Source organism: Syngnathus floridae, chromosome 16 (genome assembly GCF_059516105.1).
Source record: "Syngnathus floridae isolate MCC-2025c chromosome 16, RoL_Sflo_1.0, whole genome shotgun sequence".
NCBI lineage: Eukaryota > Metazoa > Chordata > Actinopteri > Syngnathiformes > Syngnathidae > Syngnathus > Syngnathus floridae.
The window spans coordinates 1,031,630-1,053,361 of record NC_142428.1 but is presented as its reverse complement, the minus strand read 5'-3'; the positions used below and the strand labels follow the sequence as shown (position 1 = coordinate 1,053,361).

Here is a 21,732-nt window from a genome sequence, read left to right as displayed (position 1 = left end):
AAATGAACGGCAAATGTGCTGCTGTAATATTTGTCATCAGTTCCAAAAAAGGAAATAAATGAGGCGAAATTATGACTAGCTGATCCTTTGTTAGCATTTGAATATTTTTGTCCTTTGGGCTGAGTCTGATGACTGAAAGAGTCAGTCAGTCAGTCAGTGGCTTTACACAGATGTTCCAATTGTACTGTACTTCCACATCTTTGCTAGCCTCCATATTTACCCAGCCAAAATAACATCGGTGCTGTGGAGGCTTCCTATTCCCATTTATGAGTTCATTATAAATTCATCACTGACAAGAGACCGAAAATGATGAATCAGAAGAGAGCACAAAAATGATGGCAATGCATGAAAGCCAAAAGGATAATACAATTATATTTAAATCTGACTTGCACTGTCAAACAAAGACTGGGTAAAAATAAGTCTGGGGATGAAAGGGCGGGGGGGTAGAGGGTTATTCAAGGAAAGGCCCAGATATGGCATCATCACACTTCATACAATAGATGGGAAGCAGAGGATAAATGAACAAGCGACTGATATACAAAAAAGATGGGAGCAAATGGTGCTCGAGATTTGATAAGCCTCATTTCTATTAGCACTGACACAACATTCATCTCTGCCTCTAGTCAAAAGCCTTTTCTTACAAACAATTTGGGGGTTTTGCAAAAAAAAACCTAAATGTAATCTGTCAGGCTCCAATTGTGGCTTATTTGAAAAGAAAAATCGATTTTCAAAAGTCAATGTTACACTTGAATACTGCAGGCTGTAGCTGCAGTATATTTCCATCTCATTACGTTTTGTTGCATTGTTCCGGTTTTTGTTGACTTGTTTTGAAATGATTATTTCATAACTGTGGTAGGTTCTTTTTTATTTTAAAAGAAAAAGCATGACTGAAAGTGTGCTTTCATAAAAATGGGGATGAATGAAAGCGTCCTGCTGTCTGCTGCACACCTTGCATCCATCCATTTTGTTACAAAATTACAAATGACTAACTTTGGCAATGGGCACCAATGCAAACAATAGTTGTCACCAGCAGCTCTTTGTTTAATTGTGGCTTGGCTTTTGGGCTGCCCTCACCATAACATGAATCATGTTGGGCTGGAATCACCCTTTGCCTCTTGCTTGCCATGTTTTGTGGGTTGGATTGTGATGGTGGGTGGGATGAGAACAAACACAATTGACTATTGACACTAATGAGAGCGAGCAAAAATATATCTCCCTCACCGCACTCCAGGCAGTACTGTCAAAGCGAATTGCTTGTGGTAAGTACGGCGTGAAAAAGTGAATGGGACAAACACCAGAAGAGCTGAAAGTTGTTGGCCGTGTGATGAATGCACCTGGAAGAAATATGCTGCAGGGCCTGATATGATACATCTGTAACAAGGTTCAGTCAAAGGGTGAGAGGTCTTGTCTCTCAGGCCAGAAGCTCAAGGAAGTGGATGAAATACTACTATGTGTTTCTCCTCACGGCACATGCCTGAAGGCGCAGTCATGGCTTCAATAGCCATAATAAAAAATTCCCTGAAATTGAAACCTTCGGAAAACTTCACAGATCAGCCATGAAATTTAAGTACTTTATGTACCAGCGATTTCTCTGTGTCGAAAGAAATCACCCTTTATCCAACATGAAATAAAATCAAATTCATTAAAAACTGTGAACCTTGCAATCGTAATCGTTCACAGCGCTGACATGTTTAAACACCAAAGGAATCATGCAGTTTAATTTGCCCTCATGAAGATTGAATCGCTAAGTTTATGGGCTATTGCCAGCCAAATTGCATTATCACTTACGGCAAGAAAATCATTTCGGTCTAGCACGTAACTTGTCAACAAGTGACAGTCATGTTTATAGTTCTCGTGTTTTCAAAGTCAATCAGGCCATCTTGTTTTACAATGGTGTTGTTTTTCAATCACTCAACGAACACAGTGAGCTTAAAAGTGACATTGTATCGGATATTCTGGGAACTTTTCACGTAGAAAGGTCTAAAAATAGCAGACTGAACTGAACCATAGTGTTTGGTATTCAACAATGCTACCGAGACACGACCATTGACACTGACACTCAACCCTCTGGGAAATGTAGACACTTTGTTTAATGAACTATAGGAGGAAGGCAAGCAGAGGGAAAACATGCAAACATCATACCCTAAGGGCCGCCGGGCAACCGATGATATATCTTGCTGCCCTATATATAATTACAATGGCCACGCTAATAAGAGGCCATGCAGCAGAGATGTTTAACTGTTTTTGAACTGAACTTTGCCCCCTCTCTAGATCTCAATTGTGTTGCATCAGTATTAAAAGGTGGGTACTTGCCATTAGCTGGAAGAAATCTCATCCATCATCCACTAAGGTGGTTTTCCTTTTTTATTTTTTATTTTGGCCTGCCTAATACTTGGTTATAAGACTGTTCAAGATAAAGGCTCTGTTGAATGGGCCAAAGTAGGGAGAAAATACGCATTGGATTAAATCGATATAAGATACATAATGGTGACTGATCAAGGTGCAAAACAGTGTTGAAATGAGTAAAATAAGATTAATCAGGGATGTTCAATACCACTTTTTTTCCCCAGACCAATACCAGCACAAGAACTCAAATCTTGAGTAGTCGCAGATGCAGAAACCAAGTGCTGATATCACTACTGTAAAATGTCATCCATCCCCTAAAACAATGACAGATCATTTTATTCACTTTTTTTCCTTAAAATTGCATGGAACTAATGGCACATTTATATTCTTCTATGTTTAATGATACAATTTTAAACGCAGTTAGATTATACCTGTAATGCATCTAAGAGTTTATTATTTCTGCCATCTCTGCATGCAATATTTAGACATGATGTTGAAAATAATGCTTTTAAAACGTTTTCTTTTTATTGAGCAGACTGCAAGGAAATGAGTGATCTAGCTCTAAAGTGCAAATGTGAACATAGTAAATAGGAGGGTCACTTTTATTCCAGGCTTATATTTCAAATGCTGTGGCTGAGATCCGAAGGGTTGGAGAAAATAAAAATGCTTTCTCTTTCAAGTACTAACCATTACATAAAGAAGGTAAACATTAATGCCAATAATATCTACCATGTTGACCTTACTTCTGTGCACCATTTCAAGCCATCAAATGGCCTCCTAATTCGCTTTAAAAGCTTCACAAGTGTGCGTTTAGATGTCAAAAGTGCTCTTACTGTTGAGCTTTGGTGGGGACAAAAAAAGAACTATGGCCTAGAATGTTCCAAGTAAATGACAGCTCCTTTGAAGACATCTTGGCACTGTTTACCACGGGTTAGCACGTCCGCCTCACAGTTCAGAGGTTGCAGGTTTGATTCCACCTCTGGCCTTTTGTGTTGAGTTTGCATGTTCTCCCCGTGCCTGCGTTGCTTTTCTGCAGGCACAAAGCAAACCAACAACAGTGACGATTCCGAAAGGCAGAGCACGATGAGTGGCTCTCAGCGGAGTACATAAAAACAGAGAGCAACATAGATAGATTTGGGCCTCCGGGGTAGGTCGGGGTTGGCTCACTGCTAGTATATAAAGAAATATATAGCCTTCTGTTAAGACAGCCTCCACCTTATTTATGAGCCACCGTGATGCATTCCTTGTAGCGACACACCGTTTTTATGCTAAGATGGCTGTAACCAAAGAGCTTTTGCAGGATTGGAAGCTTGCTAATACTGTGTTGTGCTTTTTAACATTGTATCCTTATTCTGACTGCTTTTTCAAATACGTTTGCAAGTGTTGGCAAAGGCAGTCAAAACATGTTCACATGAAGTTTCGCCAACAGTTTTAATGCTTTTCCGTGCCCCGAAGGAATTTTAACCAAATTCAAAATTTTTGCATAACGTGCGAAAAATTCTTGGCCAACGCTTACATCCTTGAATGAACCCTAATATGAACACTGATGAAAAATCAATATCTACTACCCACAAGCAAACATTGGCCTCTCAGTACGATACGGACTAATTCATATTCATTTGAATTCCAAAACCGAAAAGAAACATCTCGAGATGTTTTTGAATACATCCTTATCACCATATATATAGTTTCATTGTAATCATGAAACAAAAGAAGTCACACTGAGAAACTAACTCATTCCGCCTAAGAAAACACACTCCTGTCAATCCACTACGTGGCAGATTCTTATTCTACCCCTTTTTAGTGTATGAACTCCTCTATTGGTAAATTACTGTTACGACATGGCTTTTAGTATTCGATTAAACTACTGCACCAGTATTCAATTCAATTTGCTAAATGGTGCAACTTCTATATAAACAGTGATCATTAAAGTCATCATGTGGGATGACGCCCAGCCAGACTCTGCGTTCGCTCCTCCCCTATATAAATCCAAAGTCGTATTTTAACAATTTGATGCAATTACTGTGTTGTGTGGTCTTCTGGCCTTGTGTTTTCCTCGCACTGCTGCCGATTGGTATGCTGTACATCGCTTCTAATGAGTAAAGGCGTATATAACACTTGCAAAATCCAGCGCGGCCAGTAAAGTGTCAGCCGAACGACCACTAACCTTGGACGCGTTTGCAAAATCACTACAAAGAGTGTGCGTTCATGTGTGTGTTGGGAGATGGAGAGTACGGCCCTCTGCCATTGCCATTCATTTTTGAGCAGAGTCAGCGAATTGGCGTACTGTTGGGGAGGGAGGCAAATTTGAGCAACTTCCCGAACGGCTGCCTTGAACTAATGCGAGTATTTTTGAACGCAACAATGCGCATGTACCAAAAGAAAGAGAGAAAGTATTAATGATGCATTTTTTTTGATTGACAATGGGAAAGAAATGTCCAACATGGCACCGATGTACCTGAATTATTATGCTTAACTCTTAGTCCAGAAATGTAATATTAAGCAGAATACCAGATTTTTACTGTTCCTTTTGGGGAAGGGGGAATTGTTAGGGCTGACTTCCCCTTTAATAATCTTTGATGCCTGCTACCGGATAATAAACAGCTGGACTGGCTGCGCATGGCTGAGCACGCAATGCATTTGATTTGAATCCTAGACGGTAGCAAGTACTAAATTATCAATGTCTTTCTCTGTAGCAGCAAGTGTCAGCTTTTGTGTGTGTGACATTCCAAGTCTCACAGTCGACTTTAAGCCTGACTGAACAGATACAAGATGGGTGAATAATTTTGGCAGCCTCTTGAATGGTGGAGACGATTGCCAGAAAGTTTTATTTTCAGATAAATAAAGACATGTATAATGCTGAGGAGCTATAGTAAATACAAAAAGCCTTACACATCTCTGCCGAAATGAGATATTTTTTTTGTAATATGTAAAAACGAGATGATAAGAAAATCTTCCAAGAAGCAAGTCAAGCGGATTTATGGACCAATAAAACCATGGCTTAATTATAAAAGGTAGCGGGATATGATGAAATTATTTTTCTTTGTCTCAGCCCTTTTCTCCACTCAATGCACGGACTTGAAATGGAGTTTTTGAATTGTTCTTGATCCAGTGTCCACATGCGGATAATTGTCACATTCTTACATGAACAGTGCAACAAAGGGCTGTTGGAGCGGCTGTGTTCTCATGTGCCTTTCAAGATAACATACTTGAGAATGATCCCAGTTAAGTGTGTATCAACTGGTCTCTAGTAATTTCACTTGCTACTTCTTTTACTATGTTGATTGTTTTTTTCTACATCACCATGCTTGTTTTTATTTAAAACATAATGAAAAAGCATGTGGCATTTATAGTGGGGCTGTAACAAAACAACTGGTTCGTCAAGTTGCCACTAAATTTGGAATTAGTGTTTATGTAGCAATAAGCATTTATTTAAATCCTCTAAACCTCCACTTTTATGTCTTTTTAATACATACACACATTATAAAACTAGGAATTAACAGTATCAACTGTTTATTTATATATATTTGTATAAAACTATTCGAGCAAAGTGGGCTTTTTTTTGTTTTCTTTCTAAACTTAAAATAGTTCATGCAGTCCACTGCTCACAATGCTGTTTTTTGCTTTTGCTATAAAATAAAACTTCAAGGCTTGTTGTTGAAAGCAGCATTTAGATTATCCCTGCATAGCGATCCAGGCGGGAGCTTTTGGCATAGGAAGGAAGGAAGGAAGGGTGGACTCTTTCCCGGTGGAGTGTAATCCATCAGCTCCTTTACCTCGCTGAGAGGCTGCTCTCTTGCACATTCACTCCACAGCTAGTCATCCAAAACATTCAGAAACCAAGCCAGAGGAACAAAACCTCCCTCAGGTGTTTGGGTGGCGTTCACATGCAAATTGATTTTTAATTGGGGCAAATGAATTCGACATCAAGATAAAACACAGATGCTTAATGAATCAGTTAGGAAGGAAGGATCCATTTAGAAAAAAAAGACTGCCTTGGAGGAAAATACTGTTCTGAAATGACTTACTTTTACTGCCTTCATTTATTAGCAGATAATAGTTGCAGCTCAAGTCATTTACACCTTAAGATTACCTTTCAGATGTTGATGAAGAGTGTTCAGCACGCTACGCTATCTAGCTCCCCGCAGACCGTATAGGGAGATGGGAGATATCATCTTCCAAGAAACATTGGGGGCATGAACATTTTGTGTTCTCTGAGAACCTACTAATTTATGTATTCGTTCATTTTTCTCTCAGCTTCAAAGAAACATTGTGCTCCACTTATGCTGAATGTTCAATTGACTTGCCGTGACGTCAATCTGAAAATAAAAACCCTGGTCAAATGATGGCTGCATCGCTTTATGCAGTTTGATTGACATATTGTATAGAGGGCTCTAATTCAGCCGCTACTTGATGATGTCACACTAAAGTGGCTCAAACTCTCGGACACAAATGCCTTGTCTATCGTTGAACATCACTTTAATTAGTTTTGTCTTTCACTTGCAGTTAATATTAAAGCTGTGCCAGTAGTTCATTTTATTCATGATGGTTTCATCCACCATTGCATTTGAAATCATAGCTGTGTTGTCACTTGCCAATTCTCTCCAAGGCTGTCGGCCAAATCTTGTACTGCTAAATATCACATCATGAAGATGATGAGGACTGCGCAAAGTTTGGGATTCATGTAAAGGAACAGGAATATGGCATGATGCGAGTTCACAGAGACTCATTGTCATGAATATTTTGGATTTGGACTATATTGTTGTAATATCTTTTCTGGCCAGTTCTTCTAAGAGTAGAGTGGGTAAGATGAGAGAGAGGTGTTGAATGGATCGAATTTTCCACTTGAATGTGCAAAGGTACAGAAAGGTGGTTGAGCAGTTCAGAGTTCAGGACAGTTCAAAAACAAAAATTCCATGACTCTGCATGACCCAGTGACCCCCTTTCTGTGAAGAATGCTGATACTGTCCTGAGAAACTGCTTTGAGATTTTTTTTTTTTCTTTTCTCTATGAAAGACTGACTATGCTAGGTGATTTGCTGTTTAGCACATTTCTCGAGACCCCTTCTGAATAGTTCATCTTGACGCCTACAAAATGTAAATCTCATACTGGGACATCAAAACATGATGATAAGTTAAAATATTATTATAATTGAGACGACCATAGTATTGAGGCAATAGATTTGTCTAGACTTTCTAATTCTGAGAACAATTTTGGGATTGTTAGGAAAGTCATTTACATGTGTTTGCGCCATCCTTCTGCCTTTCACTTCAAGATACATAAAGCAGCATATTCGTCTGAATCTTCCATCAATGGATTTCTTCATTTCCCGCTACAACATAACCTGTTCCTGGAAACTATTTCAATATGCCATTTGTTGGTGGTAATAATATCGTTTAGTTCAGGCCAAAATCCCTTCCAGGCTGAGTTCAAAGCTTTTACATCAAATCTGTGCTGGCTAAGCAGCAAAAATGGGCTCTCCACACAGCACTTGGACAATCGTAGCCAAATAGATCTTTTGTCCAAGGATCTGTGTTAATGTGGGAAAAGGGCCGCTGAGACTAATAAAGCACAGTGGCATACAGGGAATAAGTAGGAGGGGAAAGGATAGATTTGAAATGAAAAAAAATAAACTACAGTGTACAGCAGCTGTGATGTCTTGTGACTGCACTAATATAAATAAGACGAGAAAAATAGGACAGAGATTGAATAATATGAATACGAGTACCGGTTATAAAAAACTTGATGACCTCACGGTGACATCATGATAGGAAATATCATTTGCAAGATTCAGTTGAGCCACAACCAGCATTTGAATCTTTCATATCCTTTCCCGTCCAGCACAACCTATGAATTGCATATTGCAACCACTAATGGGAAAACACGCTTTAAGTACAAGTGTGGAGATACACAAGGAGACATGTGACCCACTTTGAGAAGTATACTTTAACACAATCTGATCCTTAGCGAGCTGCTTTTACTATTATCTGGTCTGTAAACAAACTGTAATGGGAATTAAAAAAAAGGAAATATCAACTGCGTTACAAACTATTTGAATATCAAGTTGTTGTTTTTGTTTTTCTTAGCACGGCAAACTATTTTCAATGCAAGAGCAAAGTAATCCAAACTGTCACAGCATCTTTATCTCGAATGCCTCCCGGGAATAATGAAATGTATTAATTCTGTCAGATTTAGCTTTGCAATTTTAATTTCCACTCATCAACAATAGATTCTTGAGCAGGGTGTATTAAACATTTATATTCTTTTCAAGTTAAAAACTCGTTGTGATCCACCTCACACACTCACTTCCTGCCTGAATGAGCACAAAAGGTTTGAAAGTGAAATGAGACTTCATATCAATGCAAGAAAAAAAAACTTCTTTGATTCTTTTTTTTTTTTTTTTTTTTCATCCGCACCTCCTTTTTAACTTTTTCCCTGCCAAGGCTCTTATTGGCTGTTTGATTTCATACATTTTCATCAAGTGCTTTCGTTGATCCTTCCCTCCGACGTTGTTTCAATCAAGCATGTTCATTCATTCATTCGTATTGAGCAAATGCTTACCATTTTTTGTAAACTCTATGAATCCATTTTTAGCCGAGTGAAAATGATGATGTTGATGATGGTTTATGTAAATGAAGCAAAGTTGTGCGTTCTGGTTTTGCGCTCATCCCCTTTTCGGTCTTCTTAGGTCAGTTTCTTTGGGTGAATGGTTCCAACTTTGGAGGGCCCTGGGTGCTGAGTCCTTGGTTGTGGAGTGGCCCAACTCCCTGCAGCATCGACATGGCTCTGTACCTGAACCCCAAGCAAAATGGCCAATATACCATATGGCTCATTGAGCGGGACAAGCCACAACTTGCTCTCTTCTCAACTGACACGTTACCGCCTATGACAGGGTGAGTACTGGTTTCTTGTTGACAAAATTTCAAATATTGACTTGACTAAGAATAATGAAGATGTCCCATGCTTCATTCTTTCGTCACATCTAACGTTAAATCTGCACATATTTTGTATCGTCACGTTTGAGAAAAGATTCATTTCTATTGCTAAATCTGCATTGTCTATTGGGAATGCTGATAATTCCATCGTTTTCTCCTTCAAAATTATTTCAATAACACATCACTGTTTGATCAGGCTTTTAAATGAATAAGCAAGAAGCACGCACTGTATAGTTCACTCCATGAAAAAGAAATGATTGTCTTTTGAATTCATCTCAACGTACAATCCCCAACATATATCGGAATTGAATGACTTTGGTTTCAGGGAGTAAAGGCAGATTGTTTTAGACATGTTTGGCAATCTGATGAAGCCATTGATGTGCTTTTCATCTCTGTTTAATCGATGTTATTTACATGTAGTAAGTACGTACATATCCGTATAAACAAACAGCTTGAGGCAGCGCAGCGATAGCATGCTTTTTCACATGTGTGACAGATGAGATTGTGCATTTGTGTGCACTCATTTGTAGTCAAAATGTGTCATCCACCCACATCATTTCTGCCTCTGCTCTTTTGAGGCAAATTCACAACAACCCTGTTCCAAGGATGGGGGTGGTAAGGCGCTGCATTGTTGAGAAAAGATGGTAGATAATAAGAAAAAAAGGAAGCCAACTGTGATCAGTTTACTAATTGTCAACCTGTGCACTTGTGTTTTAATTTTAATTGTGTTTGCCAAGATGAAAACAAGGCATCCATGTGGATTTTAATTTGGCAGAAAGCCCTTTGTTGTGAACAATTTAGATGTGCTTAAAAAAAACATATCACACTTTATTGTGCATTGTGACTTTCTAATCACTCACTTCATTGATTTGCATTAAAACAAATGACACAACAATTCATACAAATTAGAAGGAATCAAATGTATGCGGCTTTTTAACCGAGCCATTACACACATTATTACATCAGTGTTTGTCCCCAAAACTAGAATATAAACTGCTCATTTGAGGATAGTCATTTTCAGATAAGAATATTTGTTTTGGAAACAGATTGATTGATTGATTATGTTTAGCGCTCAATGGACATCGGAAAATTGTCATTTTCCATTACATCCATTATTATCTACTGTAAGAAGAACTATATACAGTGGTGAATGGAGAGTGACAATGTTTTTTTTTTTTATTTGTTTTTGTTTTTTTAAAAAAAAGCTAAGTTAGTCAGCACTTGCTTTATTGGCATAAAGTGACAAAAAACTGCTTACTTTTTAATAGAGTTGAGATTCAAATATTGGGTTGAGACTCGAAAGTCTGCACGTTGTAGCAACCTTACTAACCAGGGGCACACGAACTAATTTGAATTGACAGTAAATCATTTCATTTCATTTCCACTGGAAAGTAAGTCGGCAAAATGCCATTGTCGAGGTTTATTTTCCGTATTTCCTTCTCCCCTATTGTGGCGCACTCGGGCAGTACGTCTGCTGATTTGTCATCCACCCTAATTGTCTGGGAGCAAAACATTAGAGGCTCACGTAAGCACTATTAGCCTATCCAGAAATGAAATATTTCTTGTGATCCTCATCTTACAGAGTCTACATCCTGTTTACACCTTCATCCTTTCTCCAGTTTACAGCTTTTGCTGACAGGTCACATCAAGCACCTTGCAGTTGTTGCAGAAAGTCAACTGAGTTCATAAACTCTTTCCCCGTAAAAGTGTTGGTTGAACTTTCAGTGTAACTTTCAAATGAAAACATGCCTCAATTTTGTCATAACCATGTTCCTATATTACATGCACACATCTTGAATCTCCATGCGCTCGCTCTCCACATGCATTTTCAACCATGACTCACTCATACTTGAAGCTAAGATTTTTTTCTTGTTTTTCACATCATTAATAGCGTAATTGAAAAGCCATTTGGACACTTGTGCTGCTGATGTCACCGCTCGATGTTAATGGATTGACTGGTGTCGTCTGTGTAGAATTGCATGCTTTCCTGGCAGTAAGCAGCTTTAATGCGTCACTCTGAAATGGACAGGGAATAAATCCTTTCTACTTTTGTGCCTCTGCCTCACACACATTCCCTGTGTGAAAGTGGCTACAATTAGACGTGCGGTGAGGTCAGCGCCAGAACCTTTCTAGGATCATGTGCAGTGAATCTCGGGTGTTAAAGTTCACAGGCTGGTCGCGGCTGCTGGCGTTTTGTCTCTTTTATGGCTCGGATACTACGGGAGCCAATAAATTTCCAGGTGGACAAAAACTCGCCATCCTGCATCAATCCTCCAAATACAAGACAGCAAGCCAGGAGTAGGCTAGGGAGTGACAGGGTAGAAATGACACTTGCATTTATCACTTCAGTTATAAGACGTTCAGAATTGCTCTGCACATTGAAGCTGTACTCTAAAGTCACAAATGAGGAAAATAGTAAAAATAAATAAAAAAAAACACTGGCTTTGGCCATCGGCCAGCAAACAGATGCCCTGTGCAACAGCAGTCACCTTAAATCTCAAAATCCACATTTTAAATATTGTCAAGGGGAGAGGAGAAAAAACGAAGTGACTCACCGAGTTGTCTCCACTCCTGACGGCTGTAAAAATCATAATTACAAAGATCATTGCAGTCCATACGACAGCCGGGGAGACGCATTGGTCATCCGGATAAGCCCTTTTTTTTTCTTTTGGATAGCTGCTGGGCGCCAGAAGCAAAGCTTCTTTGGCCCATTCCAGATGGCTAATCACCTCAAGTCACTGTTATTATTTGCTTGAATGATTAGCGGATTTTGGCTGGCTGCTCCCGAGGAGTTGAGGTGTTGATTATCCAAAACTTTGACTCCCTGGATGGTTGAGGCTTTAAAATGAAGCTTTGCTGGGCAAGCGGGGCATTCATGCATTGTGTTAACCATGCAGAGAAGCACATTTCGTACCTGTTAATAGGAGGCTAAGAAAACGATTCCAAGCTGTCTTTTGGTTTTGTGGGCATTCTGCTTGCAGTGTGGGTGCTTTGGGGCGTTCCCATTGATCCATGTCATTAATATTCTTAGCCTATGGCAAAATTGAGAAAAGGAACAGATGGTGGTTAGGGTACCTTCATGAGTGCTTCTCTTCTCCATGTCTCTACTTGAGCAGCACTCATGCATATGTTTATTATTTCCAAGGACTCAATTAGAGCTCCAATACATGGCCTGCGGCACCTGTGCTGCACACTCCTCTCTGGCAGCTGCAAAATGTGCATTTCGGGATTTCCACTTATCGGTTCTCAAATTCATCACACAACAAACATCAGCTGGAGATGGGCTAAATCGCCTCATACAAATTGGCTATTAGTTTTCTCTTAATTAAAACTGAAATTGAAAAATATTTTGCTGCACGCACCAGCGGTGATGTCGTAGAGCGTAATTGTAAAAGTGATGAGGCAAAAGCTGAATTATTTAAATAGTAAAAGCATTCCGACTGTTTGTATGGAAGCTGACAGTACTTTTGGGAAACCACTTTGGATCTTCTGGGACTCAAGCCATGTTTGTTATGCATGGACATACTACAGAGGAGTGGAGTGATTTGGACGTGCCATATTATTTTTGAAAAATGGATTCTTAATTGGCGCTGTAAATGCTATACTGCTGTGAAAATGTTTATTCCACCAACAAAAACTTTGTTTGCTTGCATCCAAGATGTTCATTGAGAGATGTCCATGCCATTTATTAGTTACAAATAGATCTCAAATGTATTTACAAGCAAATTTCCCCTGAAAGAAATAAGAGAAATTGAAGTAATCTGTTCCAGGATTAAAGTATGATCATACAGGCAATGTTTAAACAGTCAAGATTAACAATAAGTTCACCAATACCATTCAAATGTATCTTGCTGCGTAAATAGCCAGCCTTTGAATAACATCATAAAAATATCAAATGGACAAATCTCCCTGAATGTTTGTGCCTTGTGTTTGAAACCTGATGCTCAAACACATATCCATTAGGCAATTCAAGAGAAGCTCATTATATCTTGGTAACATTTGTGGATGTCGCTCTACGGGGCTTTACGGCGTTTGCACTCTTCAGATGTTCCGTACGCAAAGTTCCCTTGCTGATACTAACTCACCAGTGATGGCAGAGACTGAAAATACCATTCTACATTTGAGATAACTATGAATCAGAAATAATTTGATGACTGTATCTTGACATTTTGAAATTCACCAAATGCATCAGAGAATAAATCATCATGAGAAGAAGGTCACGTCTCTGGTGAAAGGCGATCAGCACATTTCAAGAGCTTTGGAGGGGAGCCGTATGGCTGTGATGAAAAACAGTACTCATGTACTTGTCGAGAAAATCACACAGTAGCAGGAAAGCCTCTGACACAAGGCAAGTTTTCTCAGGAGTCTCTCAACATCTCTCAAAGCACACAGAAAACAGGGCATGATTGCTAAGTTTGCAGACTTCCACTGACTGGAGGGAGTCAAATTTCAATAAACCACACATTTGATTCAAAATGATCTCTTGGAAAGTCTTTACAATGATTTCATTTCAATTTAGCGCCTCAATCTAGCCACCTCTGTATCACAGCAGTTAGTTGATATTATCCACCAAACGAAAGAATTCTTTTTTTTTTCCAGGAATAAGTCAAACTGCTCAAGTGGCAATGCCCAAGAATTTTTTTTTTTTTTTTATAGATGTATGTCCAATCTAATAATGGTCTCATTTACATTGCTTTACACTGCAATTTAAAAGGTGAACGCACACATCAGTTCATTGATCCCCACCGTTTATCCATCCTCGTTACAGTTGGGAGTGAGCGGGAGCCTTTGGCCTGGAGGCAGGTTACAGCCTCAACTAGTCACCAGCCAATCAGAGCGTACAAATACATCAACAACGATCCATTCAAAAGCTGTGATGTGAGTCTTGAGCCCTAAATGTCTCAACACCTTACATGATGACAGCCTTTTGCCCCTGTTACATCATTGATGCTACTTGCTAGGCCAGGAAATTGCCCCACCTCACATAATATCCCCCCTGCTCTTCTGCAAGCCCCTCTTGAATCTAGCCTCCATCAATATGCACCTCTCCTGCCAACGATCACAGACATCACCCTGTGTTGCGGTTAACCCTTCTTCACCTGTCAGCCCGGGGGCCCATTTTACAGGAGATGAAAGTGCGGCAATGCTTTTGATAGCACAATGTATTACACGGATTCTCCTTGATAACCAAAAGACAAGAGACAAACGAGACCCTGTCGGCAATTTTAGAAGAGCCGTTGCCATCGCTGCGCTGCGCTGTGTTTTTCTATACATGCCGCAGCTGCTTTTATTTCATTTGTCGGATCGAATGAAAATCAACGGCAGAGGTGCGATCCAAGACACGTTCTTGAAAGAAACCTTCTGGGGAAAAACTCTTTCTGAATGCAGCATTTTAAAAGTGATACGTCTTTAGTGAGACCACCTTGATTTTGATCATTGCTAACTTTGCATTGGTTGCTGTGGAGGTCACACGTATGTATTTATTTGACTACATTCAGCAGTAGCTTTCCTCTCATTCTAGCCTCTGACGTTAATGATGATGCCTTCGGTAAATGCTGTTTTCTGTCAGTGTTTACCTTCATTCGGCTGCATTTGTCACTTTTTGCACAGAGAGTGGGAGCCTCATTCACACCTGCCGCCTTTCTTCTCATGAGGCACCGGTCTGGTCATCCACCCACCGTTCATTTGTAGTCTTTGCTGATCAAAAACAACTCTCTAACGGCATGTTCCCAAATGTAACATTTTGCATAACTCCAAAGCGGCTTTTAAAGTCTATTTACAAATAAAAATCACATCCAAAGATTCCTTCTATCTTTTGCGAGACATCCATTGATGTTTGCCTTTAAATAAATCGCCTTGCATTTCCAAAACGTTGCTGTATTTACAATATTTCTGTATTTAGGCACGACTGGGCTTCCAGCGTGGTCAGTCAATTTTATGGTCGAGTCTGCGCCGCTGTTTTCCCTCGGACAAATATCCAATAAACAACCGGGCTATAACTTTGTCCTGAAAAGCTTCTTAAAAATCTTAACACATCAGAAACACATTTGAACTTTCAACAGTCTCAGTGCATACTCTAATATGTAACCACCTCTCTAAACTAAGGATCTTTTTAAGATGTATTTATTTTTCTGTGGAATGATAAGTTGTCCTCCTTTTCTGAACTTTTCCTCATTCACAAGTCTAGCGCTCATTTCCCAAATCAGTTCTTTTGATGGGAAAATTGATCAGATTTAACAACCAAGGCACGTTGGTCAAGATCTTCTACTCTCATGCCCAGACTCATAACATGATTTCTGTCTACAATATTGCTTTTAAAATGCTAGTACAGATCTTAATGTCACTAAAGAAAAATCACCCCGAAGTCACCAAGTTCCTGGAGATGGCCCATATTTTTCAGGTTCTCTTTGCAGTTATGTTTGAGATGATTCCATTCTCGGTATTTTATTCCCCAGCAAAGTAATTGGGGTTTGCCTCCTATGTCGCAACATTTCACCCGAGCAGTGGCAGGCAGCTTTATGGCCAGCCATCACTCTTTTGAACAATAAGATCTCAGGTCAGCCTGATTCCTTTGTTGTGCAATATCAGTCCGGAGAAAAGCCCGTGCTTTCCCTTTGCCCACGCTTATTGGCTAAAATATCTGTTCACAGCAGCGCATTTGACATGTAATCTACTATCGATGGTAGCAGAGAGGGAGCCTTGTCATAAATGATCTCAAGGACTGAACACTGTTTATGATTTTCACATCCCTGGCGTTAAATAGGTTCGAATGCTCCCTTAGTGCCGTAGTCGCATAAAAAGAAAAAAATAACATGTACGTACAGTCTCAAAGGAGAGACAAGGCTACAGTTCACTGAAATAAGTGTGACCTTAATGTGTGAAATGGCACAGACTATAAAAGTGAGTTAACAGCTCCAAGCTCCAAAGTTTACACCATATTACCGACGGCCACTCCACGGCATCCCGCTTTGCCCGAAAGGGCCATTTTTACACTCTATCTCGGTATACATGACAGGCAAGTGCTTCTGAGTTCGAGAGGCTCAAAGATGCAACACCCCTGGAAATAGATTTATTCGTTTATTCATTTGATCGGCTTCATGATTTATTTCCTATGAAGCTATTTAATTTGACCGGATCTGTTTTGAGCAGCCTGTGATTGGTGACCAGTTCACAATTGTTTCGGAATTTTTGTGAACCTTTGAGGTTCCACTGTGCATTTTTAATGGCAACTTGTAAACTAGGTCATGCGCAATCATCTAATGGTACGACATTAAAGTGAGACACTGTCCCATAAATGTATAGATATGAGTCACTTTCACTGCGAGTTCCAATTTTGCTGCTCACTTTAAAAGCCCTTCGACACTCGCCCAGTTCCACTAATGGAATGTTGAGGCAAACACACATTTTGCGATATTGCCTCGGTACAAGGAAAGAAAAAAAAAGTCACTTTCTCACTAGATAAGAAGAGTTGTCAAAATAATATTTGTGGTGGCTCAAAAAAGTCATGGATGGTTTGACTTCAGGTGTCAGGCCATTGAAAATGCCCGCCACTCTAATGCGCCCTAATTATTTCATTTATTTACATATTATTTCAAAAAAGTATTTGATTTCATGAAATTATTTTCACAAACTGTTTAATGGGGATTGTCATAGGAACATGTCGGATTTCATGAATACATTTATTATACACAAATGCCTCTAAGTTGGTTATTCATGAAGTATCCGCTCGCTTACATCTCAAAGTTTGCTCAGTGAAGCTGTAACAACAACAAAAAATGGGCATGAATACAAGTTTGTGTCTCTCCTGGTTATCTTTTGCGATGTTTGTACTCACTGCTCTAGCTTCACCCTACCCCCTTTTATGTAGTTCCAAATGTTAAAAATTTCATGATTTATGTGTTTCAGCAAACTCAGTACTCCAAGTGCACCTTGTAGTTGCGCTGTGCTGTGCTGTGCTGTGCTTGTGGTGTTGCATGGCTTTCACAGGTGAATTTTATAGTCATCTTGTAAGCTATCAATATTTAAACCGAAGTAGAATTGCAACACTCTTGTGATTGCAAACTTATAGAGAAAGGATAGATCGTTTCAATAAACACGGGATTCGGATTAATATTGCGTTGGTGGCATATGAGCTAAGCAGCAAAAGTGAGCCATCGCACGGGGCGGACACTTTTCTGGAGTTGAGTTGTGATTGATTGTGACTTGAGACTTGGCAAGCGTGATGTTATTTTCAGTAGACAGCGAGTGCCAAGATGGCCGCGTCCTGAGAGGGATGGATTTTAATTCATATTCCACAAACAAAACATTTAATCAGAAGCCCATTTTTGGGCTGCATAGAATCTATTTTGGGGTTGACTTGCCGTTTAACTTTGCCCCTCAAGTCAAAACGAAGATCTAAATGTTTGCATTATCTCCACCCGAGAGAGACTAAATGTACAGTGATGACAAGTGATGACAGTTTTGGTTAAAGTGTAATTTAGTTTGAAACATTTTCCACTCCATTTCAGTCGGCACTGAAAGTTTGTCATGTTCAATAGAGCGCTCCCCAAAGATCACAAAGAGGTCGGCCTGCAAAAGAGAATTCACTGTCCTTTGGTGGCACTGACAATGACACGACATGGAATCGGTCTTCTCTTTGGAAATTGAACGCTTTGACAGCAGTTTTTCCATGCGACATGTTTTAATCACATGCGCTATCATCCCATTTGAGCAATTTCCTGTGGCACTGGAAAGTGAGGGTTTACAAAGTAATTGAATCTAGGTTGTAATTAAAAAAGGCCTTCTATCCCTGTGATCTTCTACCCTCACATGAATATCATCTTTGTCATAGTAAATTTCTCAAAGGGTTTAGCAATTTGTTGAGCGCCTCCGTGTAGTACGTGCAGCGGCCGTATTAAATTGGACTTACAGCTTCGATATACAGAGGGGACAATAATACTGGAATCATAAATCAAGAGTGGAAATTGATGGGTAGCCTTCTTTTAAAGGTGGTCAGAGAAACAACTAAAATTAAATTAAAATGAACATTTTTTTTTAAATATGAACTAACAAAAGAAAATGAATTTCATATTTTCTTTGATAATCTTGATAAGATTTCTGTCCATTCCTTGCATGCATTCTCTTAAGGATATTTAGAATAGGCTTTTGTTCTTGGCAATCATTATTGGCTCAATGTTTTGGTCTTTCTCCTTGCAGAGGACTCTGTTCTATTCAAAATATGACGCTATGATTTTAAATTTGATGAGGTACAATTTAAAGCTAACATTCATAATGTATGCATCGCTAAATAGGACAGAGTCATTTCTAGTGTCGTTTGCACTTTTGACTATTACTATTACTATTGTGGCTACAAATGTAAAGCACAAAAAACCATCTGGTGATGTAAGCCTGTCGGTATCGAGGGGGGCTTTGGGTGTCTCTCCGTGCGCGCTCCCGGCTCTGAAATCGTCCGTCTGTTGCTATTGCAATGACATTTCAATCATCACACTATCATTAGAAGACACTTCAGCTGAAGAGCTGGGGTCTCTGAATAATTCAGAGACCCCAGCTTACTTGAAGAGAGTCAAATCCAAAACCCAGGCAGTGGGCTCCAAGAGGCAAAAATGAGTCTGCCGTGGCACACGCAACGCAGCAAGGATAATAGATGACATCATTATAATGAAGGAAACCATTATCATGAACGTTAATTAGAATGTGAATGCTAAGCGGGAAATCAACTACAGTGATGAATTGCTGTGTCTTTGCGTTGCCTCTGTCATACATGATGACGCCACACAGCGCTGGACGGTGGAATTATGTCTCACTTGGTTCAAACCGTAACAATCCAACATTTAAAACAAAGGAAGGCTGTCTTTGACATGTTTGACAACGTTCAGCCTGGGTGAGGGGTGCCTATTACCTTGTTGACTGCCTTTAGTGTAAGGGAAACACAAGTTTTGCGTTGGGAGCTCGTCACTTAGATCCATACGCTTATCTTGCAAGTGAAAAAAAAGATCCCATTGTGGGGCGCCTGTGATAACATTAGAGAAAGTCCCTGGTTGCATAAACTTGGGTGGAGTTGAGCTTATCTTGAATTATGAGCGACATGGTGTCAATCACTTTTATAGGAGGCAAGGGCCTCTGGCTTCCACCTTGCTGGGTAATGATTCCGAGGCTTATGAGGTTAGTGCTGAGACAGGAACCTTCACAGCAAGACACTTCACTCACTTTGACAGAGAACGAAAATCTTCAAGTACAGTAGATAGCCAATTATTATTGCTTTCAGCAAATGTCTCTGGTCTGGGAGATGCTATCTGCAGTAGATAACCCTTGTTTGGAGCATACTAGAAATATAAGAAATAATGCACAGGAATCAATAATGCTGTTGCTCTTTTTCCCATTCACTTGGATTAGGTACCGTATCTGTTGATTTGCCTGCTTTACATTGAATTGCTGGTTTTTGTCAATATAAGGACAACATCATCCAAAATGGTCTTTCACATTGTTTCGCTTGTACAAATTTACAATAATTCATATAACACCGAAAATGATCACTTTCATACTAGTAGACTTGGGGCACTTTTAGATCACATTTAACACATCATTTGGTGTAAATATTTGCTTATTAATATTTGTAGTCAAAGAAAAAAAGAACTAACCATTCATTTAGATTTGGATTGCATCTCAACAAAACACTTCTTTTCTGAGTATCGGGATGGATGGAGTGTACCAACTTGAGCTGTGCAAAAGTACTGAAAAGCTCACTTCTCGTAACCTGCTACAGAGTGCTTAGCTTAGGGCTTTTAGCTCAGTGGTCAGCGCTCGCTCGGTGATGGTGGAGCGGACGGGAAGAATCCATGGCCTGATGGTGATGCATTAAAGTTCCTCACCACCATTCAACATCATTGAAATGGAAAGCTCCCATCACAGTGGTAATTAAGGCTGACCATTATTACTTTTACAAAGGCAGGATATTTGATATCGCTGTCAGATATCATTATATTGAGCAAGTGGTGATGTTGCTGTTGCTGTTATATTTTAATTCAACATCAAACCTTTTGAATCATTGCAGAAATGAATTCATTGAATGCATGATTAGCATCGTCTTAAGTATAAATTTTCAAACGAATGACGCTGGCGATGGAAGGAGAACCTTGGTTGGTACACGGTTGTTGAATACTTCAACGTCAGTCATCTGTGTCCATCTGTCTCAGCCTAGCTTTTACTTCTTAATTTTGTTTAGAAATGAATTCATTGCATTCAATGAGTCCACAGTATTCATTGAGTGTTCAGTTTGACCTCTATTAAATTGTCACAGAATGTTTCTCATTTATCTTCAGTGTCAAATTTTGATGAAAGCTTTGCATTCATGGCCTGCTGCAGTCTAATATTTGACCTGATTGAGACTTGTTCTCAGACTCAAGATATGGGGCCGTTTAAAATCTCCGACGGAAATATGCAGTCATTTCTGTGCAGGCTAAGTGTCGGTCAGTCTGTAGTACATGGGCGCATTTCTGTCTTTAAACCCTGGCCTGTGTAAGTTGTGTGCATTTGATGAGCTGTGCAATACTTGCATACATCCTACCACATCATGCAATTCATATTTGGAATTACGGAAACAATAGTCGAGCCAGGCCACTTGTGAAATGTTATGGCAAAAAAAGTGACGTTTTGCCCAATCATGCGAAGTGCTACGTTATGGGGCTGTTTGAGGCTAATATAAAAGCGGCGTGAGAACTGAGTCCACATCAGTAAGAAAAGCATCAAAACCTCCAGTAAGAAACTGACTTGCAGATTAGTATGTCTGTATCTTTCCAGCCCGTGTGGAAAAAACCCCTACATCACAGCGAGGGCACGCTTGCATTTGTTTATTTGCTCTAGTTTGCTTTCATTTGGTGCGATTAGCTCCTGGCAGTTTTGTTGCAGAATAATCTGTTTAGCTCTATATAGGTTTAAATCAATTGGCTATATAATAGTTAAAGCCTGCCTAAAGTGCCCTCTTTCATTCTAGCCCAAAACCATCATGTAAAAATCACATGATTATTGTGAGTGCCATGAAGAAAGTATTGTTGCTCATTGCCTGGCAGAACTAGCAAATGATGTCATTTTCTTGTCCAAAGCTTGTTTTGAGGTTAAGGCCTATGCGATGATTATCCTTTCATTCATTTTTAATGCAATGTGTGACAACAACAAAATGAATTTGTGGCAGTCATGCTCATAACTCAGTGCCAATTGGCTTTCGATGCTGTAATATTCTTCACTTCACCCACTCTGGGCTTTCTTTTTCAGGCGTTTGCAACTGGAGGTGGCACAAGCACGCTGCAAATAATAAATGCTCCAAATGAATGTCTCAAAAGGGTTTACGTGGATAAAGAGCAGTCGCGGTGAGGTGGGAGATTACCCCGAATTAGGACCACTTCCGTGACAAAGATGGCTGAGAACAGTGACAGAGTGAACCAGCTGGTGCAGAGTC

The 21,732-nt window shown here is 39.7% G+C and overlaps 1 protein-coding gene across 7 annotated transcripts in view; it reads left to right on the top strand.

Moving 5' to 3' along the window:
• Positions 1–21,732, top strand: part of alk (ALK receptor tyrosine kinase) — a 165,538-nt gene that overhangs the window by 93,262 nt on the left and 50,544 nt on the right. For all 7 annotated transcript variants that reach the window (XM_088400680.1, XM_088400681.1, XM_088400678.1 and 4 more), the window contains one exon: positions 9,035–9,239. In XM_088400680.1, coding sequence (XP_088256806.1) covers positions 9,035–9,239 — 205 coding nt within the window. The remainder of the gene's footprint in view (positions 1–9,034; positions 9,240–21,732) is intronic.